This window comes from Amblyomma maculatum, chromosome 11, assembly GCF_055883805.1.
Source record: "Amblyomma maculatum isolate TAMU_Amacu chromosome 11, ASM5588380v1, whole genome shotgun sequence".
NCBI classification, from domain to species: Eukaryota; Metazoa; Arthropoda; class Arachnida; order Ixodida; family Ixodidae; genus Amblyomma; species Amblyomma maculatum.
In genome coordinates this window covers 23,874,388-23,892,242 of record NC_139354.1, presented here as the reverse complement: position 1 = coordinate 23,892,242, position 17,855 = coordinate 23,874,388, and the positions used below count along the sequence as shown (strand labels likewise).

The following is a 17,855-nucleotide window of genomic DNA, read 5'->3' as shown; positions in this document are numbered from 1 at the left end:
GGCGCTAACTATGTGTCCAGCGGAAGTAAAGGCGAGAGAAACGGAATGGTGGAAGGACGGTCTGGCTTGGGCCGTTCAAAAGACATTCTGGTGTCTTAATCAACGTGCTAGGAAAGCTTCTAATCTATCCTTGTTTAAACAAGCTCTTTTTCATGCCTATAGCTGAGTGCATGCCTTTGTCCGTGCTATGCACTTAGTGTTTTGTTGGATGCTTTTCATATCACTCGGTGGTCTTGTGAATAATGATGAAAACTGTGAAAGTAAAACTAATTTTTATCCCTGTGACCATGCCTAGGAGCAGTATGACAGTGTAGTAGAGAACATTAAAAAGATCTGTTTCTTACTACCACTCAAAGTTAAATTATCAGGTCATTATTAAACCGACATAAAAAATATGTGCTTCCACGCCTTCATCGTTGATGAAGCCTGCGTTGCTGAAATGGTAAAAGACTAGATTTGCTACTCAAAATGTAATTTCAACTTAAAATTAGGAGGTAAATATAATTTCACATACAGGTATACGATAATGATAAATAGCCACGTACATGCTTAGACGAGTAACATAAACCAGCAGCGAAATAGAAAAAAAAATGCCGCCGCCCGCTAATGCGGTAATGCGTTCATTTAAACAGAAGCGGTTTTGGCGGTAGAAGGGATTGTAAAGTGATCACCTTTCAGCGTCTTTACTGAATTCCTTAAACATGTAGAGTAGTTTGGTTTCTGACAGCGAATTACTTTTTGGAAAGTATTTTACACTATAAACGAAAATTAGTACGTGCAAAGTCCACCATTTGTTTACCGTTCATTGTATTCTACATGGAAGAAGGAAACAACTTAGGAGAGGCCCTTGCCATTTCCAATGCATGGGAGAAAGTGTGGCGGAAGTGACGTCAAAATTTAGGGTTAGCCAAGTCGGGCCATTAGCAACGGTGACGCTGTTGCTATGAAAACTCGGGCCACTAGCAACAGCGTTGCTAAGGGCCCTAGGTACGTGAGCGTCGCGGAGAAAGGGTAGAGGAGGAGGAGAGATGTTGCAGCGCCCGGTCGCGGCGCGGCCGCGCCGGCTTCAAAAAAATGACGTGAGGGCCTCTCCTAAGTTCTTTCCTCCCTCCATGGTATTCTACTATATGAGAAGCTATGTTTGAGCGCTGCCATTTGGCGGAAGTTCGTTTTTGCGGGCTTCCTTCTGAGGTAAGTATAACCGAAAACCGCCACCTGCACGAGTTGTCCATTGACGGCCCTTCCCAGTAGGCTTCAGCAATAAAATACATGTAGTAGACAAAACATGCAGTCCTGACAGTCGAAACAGTTGAAGTTCTTCCATCCCAGATTAATGGATTATGATAGGTCTGCCAGATGGTGCACTGCTGGTGAATCAAAATAAGAATTGATTTAATGCTTTTGAGTGTGATTAGAGAAACCAAAAAACAACTGAAAATGCCTTAGGTGGTGATTCTATACATGCGAAGCCTGTCAGGATGACTGCATAGTCGACCAAAGAAACCAAATGAGCGCAAGTGAACGTAAGCTACACAAAGGGTTACGGGGACTAAATTGCATATTAAGGGCACAGAAACAGCTTTACCACAATGCGACACAAGGTTCTAGCCACCATAACAAGGTACAAAAGGTAGTGGTGAGCGTTAACATGCAGGCCTAATAAAAGAGTTCTATGAAAGAAAGAAAAACAACCTTATTACAACGGCCCATCAGGAGTCAAGAATACCCGGCGCCAAGATCATCAGCGTTATTTTGTAATTTTTCAGATGTCAAAATAACTAGGGTGGCAATGATCGTATAAAAAGCAGAAAAAAGCTTGGAGGAGGAGGAGACGCTCAAGCACCCTCTCCTACATAATATTATGACGCGACGTTTCCAGGCTGCATAAATTATTTGCCCAATATTGGCTGTGCGTTTGCAATGTGTCCAAAAAGTCATTCGCTCGCAGAAACCAAACTGCTCTACATATTTAAGGAATGCAGTAAAGGACAAGTACATACCAACACGCTCCGACATTGAGCCGATGTTTCGCGCTGCCTGGGTTAACTGTTCCCGTTTTGTGTATAGTGCTATAGCTATAGTGTAGCGTAGTATAGTGTAGCTACAACGCCACTCGACATAGATATAAATCCCCACTTTAACAAACCTCCAAGATATTGCCTGCGTGACTTAAGGGCTACGTGTATTCATCGTGATAGAAGAGTCCTGCTATGGCGGACTCCTATTTCACCCTCTCATCTCAAAGACCTAATCCGAATTGGCATGCGCCTGACCCTTCGGTCACATCATGTGGTATCGTGACCCCTCGCCACCCGACCACCTGTCAGTGCACAGTCATGCCACCTGCCACAGCCACGTCCTTAACCTTAGAGCTAAAACTCTACCACTCCATGTACAAGCCTGAGTTTCGCCTGGCTCCGACTCAATGACCTTGACGGCCGCACCAAGGTCAAATCAAGCTCGATGTACAGTTGAACCACGCCGTAAGGGAAGAGAGGAAGGTGAGAGTGAAAGAAGAAATTGTGATACAAGTGTCGTAGTGGAGGGCCCCGGAACAGTTTCCACCCCCTGGGGGTCATTAAGATTAACTAATTTCGGTCAGCACACGGACGCCTTCGTGGTTCACCTCCATGGAAACGCGGTAGCCGTGGTCGGGTTTGATCCCGGGTTCTCCAGTACAGTAATCGGACGTCTTAAGACACTGAGCCACTGCGGCGAGTGCTTTCGACTCGTTATAACTAGGTTTAAGCAGAGGTTAAGCTTCCGTCATATTTTTTTTTTTTTTTTCACTCAAGATTCCGACGCTGACAATGCCAATGGCGTATTTTGTGCAGAACTGTGCTTTTATATATAGCTTGTTAAAAAAAATTTTGTTCGTCGCCCGAGGGGATGAGGCATGGGGCAGCTGTAATTGTCTCTTCTTTGTCCCGGAGGAAAAGGAAAACTCTATGAATACTTTATTTTGCGTTCACGGCATTCGGAGGTTCAGGGTGAAACGCCAGAGCGAGACGGTGGAGGGAATGGGCGGTACCAGAAAGAGCGGCGCTAACGAGGCAGGCAAGGCCCGCCAGCGGAGCGCATCATGCTAACGAAGCGACTAGGCAAGGTCGTCTTTAATACGTCGCATCGCTTACGCCGCTTTGCACAGTGCAAGCGAAGCGACGAAGTCGCTGAGTGGCGCCGCATTTTTCTTGATGTTACAGGAGCCAAAACGGTTACACAACAGAAAAAAAAAAGAAAAGTGTCGTTTCGTTTCCACTGTTTTGGTGTGTGCGAGCCCTTCAGGAAAGCTCACATTAAAAGAGTCTAGGTGACTTCTGCATATTGCAGGTTCTTATTCGTACTCGTAAAATAAACAGACAGAACGGACATGGAGAACGATGAGAGCGTAGTGTTTTCCATGTCCTTCAGCCAATCTTAAGCAATCTTAAATCTCCAAGGCAGAACAACGGATGCTAGAAAAGGACGAGTTAAATCGAGTAAAGACAAGTTAAAGGGTTAAATCGGCAAACAATTACGAATATGAAATTCAAGATCAACTAGAGCATGTCGTGGACCTCCTAGCTTTTCTCCCGCTTGCCGCTGGCTTTGCCGTGCAGCAAAAAAGAGAACAAAAATGCGTTTGATTCCACCCTAAATGTTAAACTGATTACGTTTGTTTTGGTTAATTTGAACCGCGTCAATACATCTTGCGCGCTACGTGAAATGACCTCGGAAATGTGAAATGAGGCTGCTCCCCCTGTGCGCTTTGTCGCTTAAGACACTTTTTACCTTTGTATCTTCCTCTCCTTTTAGTACTATGCGCCAGGACCACACATGGCAAAATGTCTTTTGAAAAGGAATTCAATTACATTACTAATTCAGTTCAGTTCAGTCGTTCAGTCGTGTCCGACTCTTCGTGACCCTATTGACCATGTCTCGCCACGCTTTACTTCGCTGAAAATCGCAGAATTGTAATTAAAATATATTGTTAATTGCAGCTAACAAAAAGTAATGACATTACATTACAATTACTTCTGTTGAGTAATTCAATTACTTTTAACTATTTTCTATTTTCATCAATTCGAAAACAAACAAAGCTAGTAAACAAAACAAGTTCTCTCCGGACGCGACGAACACATTATTTCGTCTTCCCGCAAAATTTCATTCCAGATAACTATTCCCTCCCCATTTTCTACAGCACGTGTCATGACAAAAAAGAACACCGGCAACAGAACCATAAGCATGGTCGAACGTTCGTTCGTGAACAGCGAACCCATTGTCTTGCTGGCCCGGAATTGTCTCCGCCGTTTGACGAAACGATGAAGTTGGGTTATTTATTGCTTCTGTGGTCCCAAGAATCGACCTCAGCACCTTGCGCTGGGTAATGCGCACGCTATAGACGCTTTCGCCTTTCGCAACTTCTGCCTTTAGTGGTGATCCACCTGAACTCTGCGGGCTGTTTTACTTTGAGGTATATTATTTAACCTCTATTTCTCCTATGGAAGAATGTGTACTAAATATCACATGACCGTTTTGTTTTCAGCCACAGCAATTCACGCTTCTTTGCCACCACTGACCATTTTCCCATTTTCCTTCCTATTCGCACTGCGACTGTCTTCTTTCCTTAATCTCTCTTTCTCTCTCTCTCTCTCTCTCTCTCTCTCTCTCTCTCTCTCTCTCTCTCTCTCTCTGTTTATCCCCGTCCCGAGTCACATGCAACTAAGAATTTCAAAACTTTGACGTGGTTAAACATAGTATATCGTGTGAAAGGACTAGCTTGGTGTCGCTTATCTTGATAGATGGTAGATGTAAATGATGTTGTCTACGTTATCGCACTTCCATTGTTACAGCGCGACAGACGGGACAAGAGAGGAGGATGCAACGAAGCGCTGTCTTGACGCCATCACTTGCTAAAGGGACGCTCATGAGGAGGACTGTGTAGTATTTTGTCCAAGTTGCCAACCACGACATAGATTTAAATCCCCGGTTTAACTCCAGCCCCTTCGGACGTGCCTGCGTGATCTAGGGGCAGCCTCTCTAACTCGGGATCAAAGCACCCGGCCAGAAAGGCAGGATTCCGATCTCACCCTCGTTGTCGAAGTCCAAGGTGGCAGCGCCTACCACGCAGCTGATGCAGGGCAACATGAGCCAGTTATGCTTCGTAAACTGATGCCTTCGCGGTAACGAGAAGTAGACCGTGGAGCTGTCTTCAAATAAGTCACTAGAGGTACGCGAAAGTTGTTGTGGGTCGAGGAAATATTACTGTTCACACAGAATTAATAAAAATCTTTAGACAATTTACGCGTAACCGTAGTGACGGAGTGACTATGGTAGTCGTGCGCTTGTCTCATGTCATAAGCCACTAATAAGCCAACGTTTGCCGAGCAGGCATTGGTCATCTGAAATCGATCACACTTTCTCTACAGTGCGCGCTGTTTCATTCGCATGATAGACATTCCGATTGCAGAGGAAGTGAAGGCGTTAGCTTGCTTTCGGCCTGCTACGTCATGAATGACGCTTAATCTGGAAAATGTTCGTAGTGCAACTCTCGATGTGTCTCATTATCCTACATCCTACACAAAATATAGTTTTAGATCGTTTCAAATTGTGTCCTATGTCGTAACATGCCGCTGTTAACGTCATAGTTAGGACCTTACTCTAGCAAAATATCCTATGCCGCAAAGGGATGTAGAAACAGCAGAACGGCGATAGCCGACGCTGTGCCCTATTCTACATACTTCTGAAGAAATCTGTACATTTTCAATGGAACCAATTGATCCTTAAGAAACCACTACGCTAGCTCAGTGGTTAGGGCACTCGAATGCTAGACCCAAGGACGCGCCTTTAATCCCGGTTACGGCGATCTCTTTACGATGGAGGATAAAAGTTAGGCGCCCGTGTTCTGTGCGATGTCAGTGCACGTTAAAGAAGCCCAGGTGGTCGAGATGTACGGAGCCCTCCACTACGGCGTCTCTTATGTCCTGAGTGGCTTTGGGATATGTTAATCCCCACAAAAGAAACCAAACGCGTGTTCTCTACGCAAATCGCGCAGTGCGAGAAGCGCCTCTTCCTGTTGTCTCTGGAGCGCCTGGATGCATCTAAACCACACCGTTCCTCTCTCTTTCTTTTGTTTAGTTCCCTCGTTCTCTCCTCTGCCCATTCGGCCAAGTGCCGTTCACTCATGTGTACACGCCTTTGAGGTAATTACAGGAGCCAGAGCCCTCAACCTTGTTTCGCAATAGCCACGGAAGAGCGGAAAGAAAGCTGTTGAGCACACGGAAGTATCCCGGGCGGCTTTATGCGCTTTACCTTGCCCCCCCCCCACACACACACACACACACTTTTTATTTGTTGGAGGGCATTTTGCATTGTGGAAAACAGAGGAATGATAACAACAAATAGAACAATGACACTGATCCTAGCCGACTCACACACACGCAGTTACAGTGATCTATTGTAGACCATGCGCGTAGTATCCAGCGATCTATGGCTCGGAGTGCGGTTTCAACTGCCGTGGCGGGATTGAAAGTCAGTCTTTTCGACAATGGATGCCATTGTAAGACGAAGCGGGTCTTTCAAGGTGAACGAAAGAATGAAGCTGGGAAAAGAAACAGACCCGAGCCGAATCGCGGCCTTTCATTGTGGGGGGGCTAAGAAAGAGCACACAGGTCCAGCCGGTCAAGACTACAACTGAGCTCCCCCTCGGGGTATTGGACAATAAGGTGGCACAGCAGGTTGCGCAATTAAAAGGTGGATGCTTTAGAAGGACGATAAAGCGTTGTGATATCTATTGCGATATCAGTGATGGATGGACAGTGAAGTGGCTCATTATCGTTGGTGGCGCACATATTCACTTTCGTACGGGAACAATGGATCTTTCGTATCCTAATATTTTACCCCGGGTCAAATTGAGACGCAAATATGTGTGTCATACTTAAACCTCGTGCTTATGTACTTCAAGAACTATTATGTAGTTCTCAAACAATGCGACGGATATCCATGAATGTAATCCTTTTTCAGGGGTGTCTGTGGCCATATATGGGAGAGGAGGGGGGGGGGGGGGGGGGAGGGGGCGCTTACACTCGTTACTATTTTTACGAAATGTTTAACGATTATTTAATGCTTTATTACGCATAATAAATAGAATACGTTCACAAATTTAATCTTGATGCCCATTAGACTGTCCAAACTTCAGAAAGGGTCAGAGCAATTCAAGCTAGCTCTAATTTTTCAGTCCGGATTTCAGCTCTAGGCACTGAAAACCTTGTTCGAGCTACACAATGTCAAATGTCGCACAGCACCTTGAAATACTCTATGCCAACGAATAAATGTTTAAAGCCAGCATGACTGTAACTAATACATATCTTTATTATTGTTGCCAAATGACGCCAGGGAAGTGAAACTCAGCATATTTGAAGAACACACTGAGGGCTATGGAAAAAAAAATGGTAGGGATAACGTTAGGAGATAGGAAACGCGCAGAGTGTGTCAGAAAAATAACTCTAGTCACTGACATTCTAATGGAAATCAAGAAGAAAAAATGGGCATGGGCAGGACATGTAGTGCGAAGAGAGGATAACCGATGGTCGCTTAGGGCAACAAACTGGATTCCAAGGGAAGGAAAGCGTAGCAGGGGGCGGCAAAAAATTAGGTGGGCGGATGAGGTTAAGAAGTTCGCAGGGAACAAGTGGATGCAGCTCACACAAGACTGTGTTAATTGGAGGAATATGGGAGCGGCCTCCGCCCTACAGTGGGTATAGTCAGGTTGTTGATGATGATGATGATGATTATGATTATGAGCATTCGCCGAGGTAACAGAGGAGAAGAAAAACCTAAAAAAAAACATGCAGCACAAACATAGACGTTTCGGCACCGCTGCTGGGACCTCGTTCACAAAGGCACCGCTTGTGCGGCCGAAATGCAATTGTTTTTGTTTTTCTTTTTTCTGTTACCTCGGCGAATGCTGTGTTCATTAATATGCAGAATTTCCCTTGCCGGGCGGGTTACCGTCGAATCTTCAACAGCAAGTGATGCTCCGAGTCACGTATTGCCAATATTGGCTGCTGAGGCACATTTATTAGGAAGTATCACACATAACACGCAGCTTGAGAGTCAACGGTCATCCACAATAGAACAGGTCCAGGTTTTTCTGGAAAAAAAGAAACAAAATTCACATCATTAATTTCGATACAAACACCGGCAGTGATATTGATAAATGAGAGAATGAATGGAAAATAAATGAAAAGTTCAATAAAACAACACGCATTTGGAAAGTATGATAAATTTTGCCATGATGTTGGAAAGTATGTGATCATCGTGACTAGCACTGGTCGGGATTAATTTATTACTTTAGCGGGCAAGGCGTTTGTGGTGTTGCAAGATTCCTAGATTTCATCATTACTAGCAGTTCCAAAGCAAACAAAGAGGTCGCATATTCTTTTAAAAATCATAAAACATTATGCGAGCGCGAAAGACGGAACATATTACTAAATAGAAGAATTCACTTTGCTCCTATTAACTGCTTCGTATTTTGTTTGCTGAAACAGTCTTTTTGCGTGTATTCGCTGTGTGTCGATTGATTTAAACACAAGTTTGTCCTTTCGACAGCCTAGTCAGTAAACCTGCACAAATACATTTCCGTTCATGCCGAACAGAGTACGTGGTGCCACCTTGTAAAAGGCTGGCAACGATAAGTAGTTTAACGAAAAACATTAACGCGGCGGTAATAAAGTGAAATCCCGGAGTTTCTCGCAGCAGGAACTTGAGCGATAAGGAACTTCCGGCGCCTACACGACGCTAACGGCTCTTCTCCCCGAGTCGCCACAGCTCCAATTCCGCATATTCCACGGCCAATATATTCCGTAATGACGGTTACATAAGGAACTCCCTGCTGTTTGTACAAGACTCCGACTGCTCGGAAAGGTGTACCCACCTCGCAACATGGACAATATAACGCAACAGGGTTCTTTTCCGGGAAACGCCTCTTTTTAGCACTATTTTCGATCGTCGTCTATCGCTCTAAGATGAAAGAGAGGAGGAGGATAAATGTTAGAACGGTACTTTTTCGAGGCCGTTCCCACATAGTGTGTCCAGGAAAGAGGGGGAGGGGACGACGACAGGAAACTGGTGGCCGCTGGCACCAAATAGTTGCATGATTGTAGCGTCTCGGTTCGGCGAGTGCCTAAAGTGGTCCAGTGTATTATTGGGCTTTTGCGCAGAACGGGACTGGTGGAAAGGAGGCTAAAGAAGAGGAAAGAAGGGGGTGTGCAGTATTTTAACGCCTGCAACCGCATGGGCATTCTCCGCCTTTGCTCTCTCCTCTTTACCTTTCACTCTCTTCTAGTGCCCGCGTCGGAGAATTAGGTCAGCGGGTTGGGTAACAAACGGCCGCTGCGGGACGATGGAGAATGACGTATGGCGTGCCAGTCCGCTACATGTTTGTGACACGTTCTGCGCACGCTACGCGTTTGAATTCAAATTTCTGATTAGTTTTGAACACACCGATCTCGTCATACTGTGTTACATACTGGTAGCCTTTTGCTGCTCTGGTGTGTCCTACTCATTCCGTTTCTTATCTTTTTTTTTTTTTTTTACAGTCGTTGCACGCGAGCTGTCTTCAAGGCCGTCAACTCGGCCTTGTTACGACGCACCGGTGATTTCTTCGAGGGGTTCCGTGTCGCTCGTTCATTGTTCGGTGCATGGATGCACGCGCATTCACATTCAATGTGACCGAAAATCCGAGTCACGGTATTCAGCGATGCGAAAAAATAAAAAGAAATCACTTCCAGCTGACTTTGAAATGTACAGATCTGCGTTTCTACCTCGCTGACAAAGTGGGCCGAGCCTTGATGTTTGACGACTGCCCTAGCGTGAGGTTGGACGGAAAAAACAGTTTGCTCCTGTGTGCGGGGGGTATGTGTATAGCGCATTTTTTTTTTTGAAGTGAGGATAAAGTTCACAACATGCTCGCTTGTCTCGATGGTCTGATGCTTAAAACTCTATAGGTTTCAGGAAAGAAATGAAGAAAGCAATGCAAATAGAGTTCCTGATTGTAGAAGGAAAACTGTTGCGCTGAGGATTACAGATGGCTGAGTATATGTGGCACTTAAATACAAGTGTTATTCTAGCCATCAGCAAACAGCCTGTCAATATCCGCACTGCATTATTCACGCGGAATGGAGAGTGGTAACATACGTATGAAACCGTGGTGACGTATGTTAGTTGAGCTAAAAGAAGAAATTCGGATGTAAATGAATTATTAATAAATGGAGCAATAGGAGTAGGGGGCGGGTAGAGGGGAGGTCATATACGCACATAAGTATGCCTTCGGGCACAGAATATCGGCTGTTGAGATTGAAGTACATGGCTTAATATTCAGATTAACAGAGCATTGTTCTCAACTACAGAGTTTTCAGAAATGCGGCCACGAATATCAAATAAAGGCTATGTGATACGTACTTGCTTGCAGAGGCAAAACACTCACTTAAAAAAAGAAAAAATAAAAAAAAATAAAAATAAACCCTCTACTCAAAATAGGCTCTTAATTTCTCACTGCTACGCATGCTACGATGCCAATACTTCCAGCTACAGTGGTTCCGCATTCATCATATAGGCTACAAGTGCCAGAGTAAGGAATGACTCATGGCTCTAATGGCGCATACTTATACATACTGGAAACATATGCGCCGGCCATAGCTGCCGGCACAGACTTTTTTGGGGTTGCTGTGTCCTTTATGAGGGCCTGTCTGGCAAGAAATTTCAATTTGCGCAGGTGCCTTTGTTAGTATCCTTTGCAATGTGCTCGAAATGGCGCACAGAGTGTGGGTACAAGCGTTTTTGCGCTTCGCAAATTGTGGAGATATACGTAGCGTGGAAACACCGACGACGAAGCCGCGAACGACGTTCACCCTTAATGCTAGGTTTTCAGTCGTCTCCATTGGATTTGATAATATTCAAGCTGCATAATACGCCCTAAGCGTGGGGATGACAAGGGCACAGACTAATGCAGCCGTAAACTGCAAAGGGTCGACATTATTTTCAGCCTTCAAACTGTGTTTTCGTCTTCAAAAGGTTTTCCCGGGGCTATAGAATTGCATGGATGAATCTTCCAAAACAATTTTTAGATTGTTATTTTTCCCCTGCTGTGATTGCAGTCTTTAGAGGAGACGACGTGTCTGGCGACAGTATTTGCACGGAGGATAATGACCAGCAGAATGGCAATTGATGTTTAAAGCTTATGACATCGCCACTGTCTTTACTGCTGTTGCGTGCTGCACTAGTTGGGAGCGTTTTATTTGTTACAAGGAAGGATGAGATGGCCATCAGAGTGCTTAGGAAACCCTCTCTTAAACCCTTACCGGTGAGCATAAGAACATCAGCCGTAGAGACCCTTGAAGCCAAGACCATAACCTCCGTAGCCTCCGTAGCCTCCGTATCCTAGACCGTATCCACCATATCCGCCATATCCACCATAGCCGCCATAGAAATATGGCGCGGCCCTCTGGTTGTCGAAATGGTAGGTGTATCCAATGCCAAGTCCTTTACCGTAGCCACCGTATCCCAGGCCGTAGCCGCCGTAGTAGCCTGCCGATGTCACAGCCACGAGGGCAAAGGCGACGAGAAGGCACACCTGTGGTAAAGACGTTTCGTAAAACATTGCTTATGATGAGAGACATCGTGTTACAGGTACGTTGACGAACAATCACTAACAATCGCTTTTCGGGAAGAGTGAAGCTTAGCACTAGCTGCTCTGCGCTGAGGTCGGTCATAATATGGCACAGGGGGTTTAAAGTGCCAAAGTGGCAACAGCTATGACGAAAGCCGTAGTGGAGGGCTCCAGTACTTTTGATCCCCTAGGGTTAACGTGCAGTGACATCGCATAGTACATGGGCACTTTGCGTATCGCCGCTATCAAGACGCATACGCCGCTGCCGGGATAGAACCCACGTCTCGAGCACGCTAACACTGAGATTGCGGTGGAGCTCAGGGCTCAAAACGATTGCGGTCAATAAGCAGGGAGAGTAAGCTAGCTGCGTTAGATAGAATAGCACCCCAATCGACGACGACCGGCAGGGCAAGCCGCTGAATTACAAAGAAAAGGTATCTTGTACAGCAGCTTCTCACATGGTGTTTCTTAACTGAAACCGGCCTGTCATGATCAGGTTCGTTTCGCTTGAACGTTTGGAGTTTGGCGTCTAAACTGTGACGAGGTCGTGGAGCAGGAAAGGCAAGCTTGCGTCAAAGCATTTTTCGTTCGATGCGTTCCTTGAACCACTATCCATCTCTGTTTCTAAGCTTAGTTATCAAATGAATGCACAGGACGCGGAGAACATTAAGCTGAGTGGGATGATTGCAGCTAATGACCGCCTCAATTATCTTGCACCTTGCCGATAAAGTTAACTAATCTTAACACGTTTGGCACTGCTGTAAAATCTTGCCCTCCCCCCCCCCCCCCCCCCCTACACACACACACACACTTCTGGTGTATATCGCTTCGAACAGAATATAGAGCGGGAAATATTATGGCTATATGGAAGCAAACAAGGAAATCTATTTCACTTCAATTTTACACATTTTTTCCATCTACACTGCCCAGAGATTTCGCCAGTACGAATATTATCCACAAGCCAATATCCTGCGCTCTTCAACTGATTTCTCAATGTCTGTTGTCAATACAACGTCTTGGTTGTAATCACGGACTACTTCTAAGTACGAGTCATAAAGCATCTAAGTACGAGCCATAAAGCTTGGTTAAGCAACAAAACACAACTTACGGTGGCTTTCATAGTGATATATCCTTCTTTTCCTGTGCACTGCGCAACTCTGTCCACGTACACGCCCCAGGCTCGCTTATATACCCAAGCACACCAAGTTTACTTTCTCACGTGTTCCCAATGGCGTTGCATTAAAAATGCAAGTTGAAAAGTCTCTCTCCTCTGCGCACGTCTCGCCAAAGCTGTGATTTGTTTTATTTACTTTTCCTTAAGGGTCAGGCAGGCCATGAACATTCCCTCCCGCCATCATGCCCTCCGCGCTTTCGTGTTTGTTTCAAATGTTTCTAGCGCAAATTCCTGGCACGCCAGATGTGACCGAAGCTTGGACACAGGGCAGTACTTCAACAAGTCTGTGAATAAGAAAAAAAAACGCAATAAGAAACACGAAAGCTGAGCGGCCGGAAGAACTGCGCGAGACACATTTTTTTCTGTAAGAGGGCGATTCCACACTCTCCACCCCAGTCTGAGCGGTGCTGTGATTACTCGTGCTTACCGTGTCCATTTACAAGAGTAACACACACACTTTGCTGTACTTACATGCTTGGAAATGTTTTTTTTTCTTTTTTTTGCTGTTGCGAGGTTAACGAGCCAGCGCTTTGCTTGAGTGGCAAGGCAGGGCCTCGGCGATTTCAGAGCGCTCAACCTGAAGCTGGAAAACGGCGTGACATAAGGCTGGCATTATGGTCAAGGCCCCCGTGGCACGCAAAGAACCACCCTTGTTACAGGGTGAGCAAACGCCAAGAGGATGAAGCAGGCGCATAACATTTTTAGTTACCTAATACTTTTACCCAACACTTAAGGTCTTTCTTTTTTCTTTTTTTTTACATATCAGAGGCACACCCTTGTTCACTATTTTATTATCCCAAACACGCTAATTATACGTGAGACTGCGCTGTGTGTCTGCGCAGAAGCCGACTAAACTTCGTTCTCAGGATCGCAGGACCTCTATTTCTTCATCCTTTCCCCTGAAATGTGACAGAGCATATTCCACTCGTCCGGAGGCTACTCTTCAGATAATACATTGTTTTCTGTCTACTCAGAAATTTTACTTTAGTTGCAATTTAAACAAATCCCTTAAATATCTAGATGTGGGATTAGTAACAGCCCTAGTTTTCCACAGTATAAGCATAAATGTGTTCACTGCCCGCTGAAATTCCAAGCGGAGTGTTTCAGAATTTGTAGTTGGATTAAAGATTGATATGTTTATATATATATATATATATATATATATATATATATATATATATATATATATATATATATATATATAAAGAGAGAGCAAGACAGTAGAATAGCAAGGCAGGGAAGTTGACTAGGCGATGCCCAGCAGGCTATCTTACACAAGAGGAGGAGAACAAAAGAAGAAAAAGGAAAGAAAGAGCGCCAAGGAAAGGAGTCTGTCCCATGTCCAAAGATCTATAGTAAAAGGGGGCAGAGAGCGTACACTTGAAGTCTAGAACTCAACCTTGAGCCCTTTAAAAACTTAAGGAGCTCCTTTACTGCTTTCCTTCCTGATGAAGGTGTCATCCAAGGGCCCAGAACCTTAGCTACAGTAAGAGCGCGTGTCTAAGCAGCGGAGTGTAGCAGCTAGGAAGGTATGCTCACGCTCAAATTTTAGTGAAATCACAAAGTATGTGCACAATCGTTTCATCATGCTCACACTGCTCACACGTTGGAGAGTCTGCCATTGTGATGAGATGGGAAAAGGCGCTTGTAAACGCCACTCCTAGCCACAGGCGATACAACATTGTAGCATCCCGGAGGGGTAGACCGAATGGTATCTGCAGTTGGAGTAATTGGTCAAAGTGGTGGAAGTGGGATATCCAGGCGTAGACCACGATTGTAGTCACGTTTAGGGCGAGCAGTCGGAGGTGCATTGCTGCGTAGGCTTTTGTCAGTAGTGTCTGGACAGTGTTGGCTGTATCGTGAGCCGGTCGAGCAGCACCGTTAGCTAAGTCATTGCCAACGATTCCACTATTTTCTAGTAGCCACTGGTAGATAATTTCGTGACCATTTTGTAATGCCTGGTGGATGGTAGTTTGATTAAACGACCTTTGGATCAGAGATAATGCTTTAGAGGTACAAACGAGAGGCCGCAGGTCTGCAAACGTGAGCTAAGAATGCTGCGGCAGACAGAAAATTGAAGCTGCCCACAACGCCTTGTTCATTATGTAATTGAGCATAAAGCAAATGCACCTTAAGTGTGTCCCCACAAAACAAGCAGCTCGTTTTTCAGTGGACGGTGCGACTGCGACAGTGACGAATCTCCCATTTGCAAGCAAAGCTGGTGTCCGCCGCAGCTTCAGTACCACTTTCATAAACACAGGACTGTTTTACGTTTCAGAATGCGTTTATTTGCCTACGCGAAGACATTCACACAATTTGAACTTTAAAGGAACGAAATGCCCCCTTTCGCTTAGCCGTGGTAGCCGTAACCACCGTATCCACCGCGACCGCCGTAGCCACCATGGCCGTAACCACCGTGCCCACCATGACCGTAGCCGCCGTATCCTCCGTGGCCGTATCCACCATGACCGCGTCCATATCCTCCGTGCCCGTAGTGAGCGCGCTGGTTGTCGAAGAAGTGCGTAATGGCGTGGCTGTACCCGCCATGGCCGTGACCACCATGTCCACCGTAGCCTCCGTGACCTCCATATCCACCGTGTCCACCATATCCACCGTATCCACCGTATCCACCATGGCCGTAGCCGGCGTTCACCACCATGGCGGCCAGAGCAAGCATGACAGCGAGGCACACCTGTTGGTATTATAAAAGGAACAATGAGCGGGAGAATATAAAATATTACTTTTGCAACTTTGCTTTCAGACCCTGGAAGACTGATTTTAAAATTCTCCAAATATTCTTGTTTTCCTAGTGTGAAATGACGCAGGCACACTCTTGCTCAACGGCATTTGCTTGACATAATCCTAACGTAGGGTGCGCAAGGCTAAAAAGAATCAAAACACATATTATATAGCATTCATTGAACAAAAGCATAAACGAACGACGCATGCACAAATGGTTGTTCAAATACTGCTGAGACCTGCTTACCAACATTTAATACATTATCAGCATTACGATGCTAAATTTACGTCTGCCTTGAGACAAACAGTGAGGAAAAAAAGCCGTGGGCATTGCACAACCTAATGTCCCAGTGAGCCCTTGTCGTGAACCACTTTCTCAGGGTGGGAAAAAACGTCACGTAGCGCAAACTCCGGAAGACCAAACTCGAGACGCTGAAAGGAAAGTGGCGTTTAAGGAAAATGAAAATAAGTAGAAAGCAAAGAAGCAGTATATGCTGTCGCCGGTGCTCCTCGCTTAGCACCCTCTCAGAGTTCCTGCCATTGGAAAACCTCCCAAGCTCGAGTACGGGTGCCACGCAGAGTTTGATGGCTTCTGTTTGTTCCGAACTAACGCCATCTCGAATCCTCCACTGGCAGTGTGATAGTTCTCCTGGGATCTAAGGGAGAGCAGAGGTCGATAATGGACTCCGCCATGCTGGCGCCGTCTCTACACACTCACGCACACACCGAGACGCACAGTTGCTACCCTCTATATTTACATTCTTTTTTCAAGAGTGAATCCGGCTCTCTGTTTTACTGCACTGCTATCGGCAAATACTAAAACTGAGCTGTTTAGGTCAGGTGAGTGTGTGCATTAGCTAAATCCTCTCCGTTGCACATGTACCAAGAGCTACATGTGCAAGGGCCCCATGTGGCCCATAGAAATAAGTGAATTGTAGGCAATGTATTGGCCTTACAGTCACACACGTGGCAAAAAAAAGTAAAACGTTTATGCGGCCAAATGTTTGTTCTTATTTATAATGTGAAGAAGGTAAAACACTTTTATGCAGAAGAACTACACCGGACAAAAATTTTTATAACTGTTTCCTCGTTATGCTTTCCAACATTCCCCACAAAAGCCGCAAGACGGTATCTCACTCCGTTCCGCATCCTGCATATCCTGTAGAGTGTGGAAATAGGCACCGGATACTGTCGCGCCCACTTAAATGCTACCATCCTCTCATGGATGATGTAATTTTAATATCCGTAACAATAACGCTCGCGGGACGGCTTGGCATATGTTTAGCGTCAGCATGTGTAAGGCTAATACACCGGTCAACTCTGCCTAGCGAAACGTCTCGCTGACTGGCTTAATGAACTCTTCAAAATTCTTCAAAAATCACAAATTTCCGTCCCTTTTACGATGGAAAGATCTTTTTTTTCGCCCTAAGTGCAATGATGCAAGCTTTATAAGAACTCAATTTTTCTTAAAGTCTAAGGTTACAAATGCAACCCCTACCACCCGTTGCACTGCCCGTGTCATGTTGTTGAAGTCGCTTCGCACTACCGGGGACATTTCTTAGAAAGGAAATAACCTGCCAGCGCCGTGGGAAACACACTTTTACTTACAATGGTCTTCATGGTAGGTCCTGTAGTGTTCTTGGTCCGCTCTTCGGGAGTCTGTTCAGAGCACAAGAACGGTCAGAAGTTTATATACCAGGAGCCAGGCCGTTACCGACAGCAGGATCAACCACGTGTGATTCGCTGTCCTGTGGGTAAGAGCAGCTTGTTCGGGTTTTGTTCGTGTTCGACTAAAAGCGCTTTGTTGCACTCGACCGGCTACAGCTGACCCGAAGCGTAAACGTGCCAAAAAGAAGAGACCGAAACGCTTCGTTCTGCTTCGACGAAGATGAAACAAAAAGTAACTTTGGGGAGGGAGACAAGAGGCTTTCTTTTGCTTTACGGGCTAGGCATAGTATGTCCACGTGTACACTGATTGGTATCCTAAAGGTGGAAATTTGTTCCTCTGAATCGTTCTGTAGCCCCTCCTTGAACCACGTGTTTCCTTGTGATGTATTTTTTTTCATGTGATCCACTCTTAAATTTTTTTTCTCTCCCAAGACCTAGATAATTCTGCTTGATCATAGATCCTGATGTTAGAGGAAACCGAGACCAAAACGTAGCAGCTTGATTTAAATCTGCATCTGTATGAAAAGCATTCGTCTCCCAGTTATGTCGCGCGTTGACGCCATTAGTCGCTCTCTATGAAGAGGGTACTGCCAATTGGTGTGCACACCGAGATTTCTTTGCAACTTT

At 45.4% G+C, this 17,855-nt stretch overlaps 2 protein-coding genes across 3 annotated transcripts in view; one reads left to right on the top strand and one right to left on the bottom strand.

Annotated features, from left to right (window-relative positions):
• Window positions 1-9,753, top strand: part of LOC146173156 (uncharacterized) — a 53,134-nt gene extending 43,381 nt beyond the window's left edge. The window contains exon 3 of one of the 2 annotated variants that reach the window (XM_084584134.1): window positions 9,579-9,753. In XM_084584134.1, the coding sequence (XP_084440260.1) occupies window positions 9,579-9,711 (133 nt within the window). In that variant the 3' untranslated portion in view covers window positions 9,712-9,753. Of the gene's footprint in view, window positions 1-4,832; window positions 4,909-9,578 lie in introns of those variants that run through there. The other variant, XM_084584135.1, reaches the window with a different exon arrangement.
• A 1,603-nt stretch (window positions 9,754-11,356) lies between these two features.
• On the bottom strand, window positions 11,357-17,180 carry LOC146173155 (uncharacterized). The gene is made up of 4 exons (XM_084583986.1): window positions 17,169-17,180; window positions 15,435-15,513; window positions 15,176-15,404; window positions 11,357-11,465 (listed from the first exon to the last, which is right to left on the bottom strand). The coding sequence occupies exons 1-4, from the start codon at window positions 17,178-17,180 to the stop codon at window positions 11,357-11,359; spliced, it is 429 nt and encodes a 142-aa protein (XP_084440112.1).
• Window positions 17,181-17,855: the final 675 nt, after the last annotated feature.

Excerpts from the sequence above, each read along its gene's own strand:
- LOC146173155 (XM_084583986.1), bottom strand. Across the intron at positions 15,405-15,434 it reads TGGTGGATACGGTGGATACG|GTCACGGAGGCTACGGTGGA; the intron begins GTGGATATGGTG and ends GTGGATATGGAG. Across the intron at positions 11,466-15,175 it reads GGTGGTTACGGCTACCACGG|CTATGGCGGCTATGGTGGAT; the intron begins CTAAGCGAAAGG and ends CGCGCCATATTT.